This window comes from Bufo gargarizans, unplaced genomic scaffold, assembly GCF_014858855.1.
Source record: "Bufo gargarizans isolate SCDJY-AF-19 unplaced genomic scaffold, ASM1485885v1 fragScaff_scaffold_689_pilon:::fragment_2:::debris, whole genome shotgun sequence".
In the NCBI taxonomy this organism is placed as follows: Eukaryota; Metazoa; Chordata; class Amphibia; order Anura; family Bufonidae; genus Bufo; species Bufo gargarizans.
The window spans coordinates 36380-41254 of record NW_025334165.1 but is presented as its reverse complement, the minus strand read 5'-3'; the positions used below and the strand labels follow the sequence as shown (position 1 = coordinate 41254).

The 4875-nt window shown below is 47.1% G+C and overlaps 1 protein-coding gene across 1 annotated transcript; it reads left to right on the top strand.

The window, feature by feature from the left end:
* The first annotated feature begins 3006 nt into the window (after positions 1-3006).
* Positions 3007-4624, top strand: LOC122922746 (E3 SUMO-protein ligase ZBED1-like). The gene is made up of 2 exons (XM_044273455.1): positions 3007-3478; positions 3567-4624. Exons 1-2 carry the CDS (start codon positions 3007-3009, stop codon positions 4622-4624), a joined length of 1530 nt encoding a protein of 509 aa, XP_044129390.1.
* The last annotated feature ends 251 nt before the right edge of the window (positions 4625-4875 follow it).

Genomic DNA, 4875 nt, shown 5'->3' with positions numbered 1-4875 from the left:
ATCAGGGATCATCATCTACTAGGGAGCCAGTGATCATCAACCACTATGCCACATTATCAAAACCGCTCAACTAGAAGTATAACACAACACAGGGAACAGTTCTTGAATTCAGGACTGACTACATTTTACGCCTGGATTTAATTAGCCGATAATGCAGAATTTTTTGGGGTCTTCTCAACAGCTACCATGCAGAAATATAGTGACTAAGAGTGGAGGGCATGTCCCTTGGGCTCTAAGGGAGCTGCAGGACCCATACAATCCGGCCACACCTATTAGCGTTCAGATAATACATGCTGATAGGCCGCTCAGATATTACATTTAAATAGCTTGCAAAGGCAATAATGATGGTAATCATAATAGAAATCAAAATCAAATTCCCTTAGGGGGGAGGCAATCTCTAAGAATATAATATTGAACACGATCATCCCTAAATCCAAAAAAAAGTCGGGGGTGGGGAAGTGTTTGGGCCACATGGCTGATGACGCGCCGAACCCTTTGATCACATGATCGGAACATACAAATAACCTCCCATATTATATCGAGCAGCATAAAAATACAGGATTACATAAAATATAAATAGGACCAATAGCATCAGACGAAGGTAAGTATAGAGTAAGTAAAAAGGGTGACAAGGGTGCCCCATCCTTCGCTTGTCTTTTCCTGGGGCTGTGGGAGAGGGAGATGTTCCTAGAAGAGACATGTGACATTGTTGGTGGGGTCCAGATGTGGGCTCGCTACATTGATGACATTTTCGTCATGTGGCAGGGCCCACAGACTGGATTCGCCAAACTAGTGGAAACCCTGAATAAGAATAATCGGAATATTAAATTGACTTATAGGATCAGTAAAACACACCTGGATTTTTTGGATGTTCAAAGTTCATTCGATGAAGCAGGAAAAATTTCTACGGACCTTTTCCATAAGGAGACTTCCACAAATCTGGTTCCACATGCAAATTCATGTCACCCTCCGAACCTCATTCAGAATATACCATACTGTCAATTCTTAAGAGCTAAAAGGATCTGCTCGACAGAAGAAGCTTTAAAACACAGTCTCAGGACCTTTGGAACAGATCGTGGATATCCTAGAGCAAAGATCCAATAGGGATATAACAAGGTCAAAATGGCGAAAAAAGAGATCAACTCTTGGTGTACCGACAGAGAAGAAAAAGTCAAAATCTTGACGATAAGGTACGTTTCATCACATCATATAACTCCCAGTGGCGCCTGATGAAAGACGTCCTGACAAAATATTGGGAAGTGCTAAATCTAGACTCCACTTTGACTAAGATTCTTCCTCCTTGTCCTTCCATTACAAATAGGCGGACAAAAAACTTGAAAGATCTCTTGGTCAAAAGCTATTATCCTGGCCCTAATCCACAGAGAAGTTTCAGCTCTAAGGGCCCCAAATGGGGTTGTTCTAGGGGTGGGCGATATGCGATATAAATTTGGGCCACAATATGGATTTTCGCCATATCACCGGACTGCGATATCACCACCTGAATCATTACCCAGAAGCTTCTTTTGGCCTCCCGACTCCGCAATACCGCTGTACTGGCCAGGGGCAGGGCCGGCGTGCGCACAGCGTCAGGTCGCTTTGCTGACGCTGTGTGTGACGTCAGTGAGGTCCCGCCAGTGCTGGAAGAAGACGCCACACCGCGGACTCCATTAGCCAGCCGCTGCTGAGCACCCTGCAGGAAAGGTAAGTTTTATAACAGCTGCTCTCGCTCTTGTAGGGGGACTGTCTGGGACTCTTGCTGGAGGATCGGGAGGGGGATGGGGGACTCTGGAGGATCGGAGGGGACTCTGTCTGGAGGATCGGAGGGGGACTCTGTCTGGAGGATCGGAGGGGGACTCTGTCTGGAGGATCGGAGGGGGGAGAGTGGATAAGGAAAGGATGGCCATGGGGGCTGATGCTGCAGTGATCATCTTCTGTTCTGATGGCACTGAGAGTCTGAGACCATGCTCTCTGAATGTATAGCAGGGGAGGAGACACATGAAGTCTGGTGATGGCAAATCCAAATGCCACATTATCTGATGGCACTGGCTCAAATGCTGGGGGGGGGGGGGGGGGGGGGGGGGGGGTGGGGGGGGGGGGGGGGGGGGGGGGGGGGGGGGGGGGTGGCTGGCAATGCTGGGGGGGCCATGTCTGATGTGTCCCCAGCAGTGAGCCAGTGCCATCAGATTCAGCCCCATGTGGCATTTGCAGTCATCAGACATGTGTCCCCCAGCAGTGAGCCAGTGCCATCAGATTAGCCCCATGGCATTTGCCATCATCACACAGTCTGATAGATGATGGCAAATGCCATGGGGCTGATGGCACTGGCTCTGGGGGACATGTCTGATGATGGCAATTGGCAAATGCCATGGGTCTGTCTGACGCTGACTGACAGCAAATGGCATGGGACTGATGATTTGCTATACCACATAAAAATATAGTTTTTAAAAAGCAATTAGCAATGCGTTAGTAATAGTTTAAGAGACGGTTTGTCTTATTAGAGACGAGTACTCGATTGCTAAAATAATCGTTTCCTGCAGGCGCCCTATATGTCATCAAGATCAACTTAAGTTGTGCCTGTTTTGGTCAACTTCATGGAGGAGCTTACAGCATGTGGGGAGGAGGAAGAGGAGGAGCCGGAGGTGCTCATAAAGAAGACCGGTGCGACGTCTGTCATATGGACCTGGTTTGGGTTTAAGGAGACGGATGTGGAGCAGAAAAATATAATCTGCAAACTATGCCGGGCGACAATAATTGCGAAGAGAGGGAATACAACCAATTTGTTTCATCATCTTAAAGCACGTTTTGGAATACCAAGATAGCCAAAAACTGCGCCCTCCTCCACAAACGGCCAGTCAGTCTAGTGGAAAGAAAAAAGGTGGCCCTGCCCCTGCCCACCAGCAGACCGATATTGTGAAAGCATTTTATAAAGGCACTCCGTATGACAAAAAAAAAAATCGGCGGTAGATTGATATTACAAATGCCATTATCCTATACCTGTGTAAGGACATGGTGCCGTTTCTTACAGTGGAGAAAAGCGGGTTTCAGAACATTATTAAGACACTCGATCCACGTTATGAGGTACCTAGCCGCAAACACTTTAGCCAAACTGAAGTGCCCAAACTGTATGACAAAGTCCGCGAGCAAGTAAAGAACGAACTCCGGAGCATAATATACTATGCAACTACTACGGACTTGTGGTCAAGTCGCACAATGGAGCCTTACATTAGTCTCACAGTCCACTTCATCAATGACGAGTGGAAGTTGTGCAGCAGATGCCTACAGACATCTTATTTTCCCGAGGATCATACAGGTGAACTGATATCTCAGGGATTGAAGGAAGCGCTTGAGTCATGGGGACTTAAAGAAGAGTTACAAGTCTGCATAACCACCGACAATGGCGCAAATATTGTGAAAGCAGTGGAAATTAACGGCTGGACAAGACTGCAGTGCTTTGGTCACAGGCTCCACCTCGCCATAGGTAGGTAGACGTTTCTTTTAGTCCTAGACTAGTTACATTATGCAGGGGTTGATGTGCTGCTAATGATATCTTCCAATTTTGTCCTTAGAGAGAAGTGTGAAAGACGCCCGTGTTGAACATGCCATTGGCAAATGCAAGAAAATAGTGAGTGCCTTTTCTTACGCTTGGAAAAGGAAGAGAGAAATGGCTAATGCCCAGGCTGAGCTAAACTTGCCTCCTCACCGCCTCATCACTGAAACACCAACAAGATGGGGGTCTCGACAACAGATGATTCAGCGGCTGCTCGAACAAGAGAAGGCCATATCACAGGTCCTGAAAGCAGACAGGAAAACCAGACACCTGGTACCAACTTGGCAGGACATTGATGTGTTAGAATCTATGAACAAGACCCTCAGTCCCCTGTTGGAGTTTACAGATGCTCTGTCTGGAGAAGAGTATGTGAGTGTGTCGACTGGCAAACCTGTGCTCCACCTTCTAAACACCACAGTTCTTCCTCTAGCTGATGATGACATTGACACAGAACTGACGAAGGACATGAAGACAGCCATCCTCAAGTATTTAAATGAGAAGTACTCGGACGTTGCAACTGATGACCTCCTGGATATGGCCTCCTTGGTCGACCCACGCTTCAGATCATCATATATAGCAGATGACCGAAGAGAGTTCATCTTCACAAAGGCAGCAGCAGAAATTCAGGCACTGCTAGAGACGCAAGCTGTGTCTGCCACAGAGTCATCATCACCATCACACACAAGCACAGGAGCTGCTGGAGAAGCCCAGAGAGAACCCAAGAGGAGTAAACGAAGTCTGGGCAGCTTTTTAAAAAATGCATCTGCTCAGCCTGGCCCAGCTGCCCTCACTGACAGAGAAGCGATTAAAATTGAGCTTAAGAGTTACCTGCAGGCACTGGATGTAGAAGGAGAAGCTGACCCACTGGAGTGGTGGAGGTTGCACCAGGCTAATTTTGCCAGGGTGGCAAGCCTAGCCAAGAAATATCTTAGCATTTCTGCCACAAGTGCCCCTTCAGAAAGGGACATTCAGCACCAGTGGCAATATAGTAACATGCCACCGATCTGCACTGAAGCCCGAGACTGTGGACAAACTTGTGTTCCTGGCGAAAAACATTGGCTAAAGTGCATTATGTAATGACAGGACCCCTCAGGATGCGTGCAACGCTATACTCCTGTATTTATTATCTCCTCCCATGTGATGTTATTTATTATTTTACATTTTGCAATTTGCACTTTATTTTCAAGAAATTTCTGTTTTACTAAGGGCTCTTTCACACCTGCGTTATTGTCTTCCGGCATAGAGTTCCGTCGTCGGGGCTCTATGCCGGAAGAATACTGATCAGTTTTATCCTAATGCATTCTGAATGGAGTGAAATCCGTTCAGGA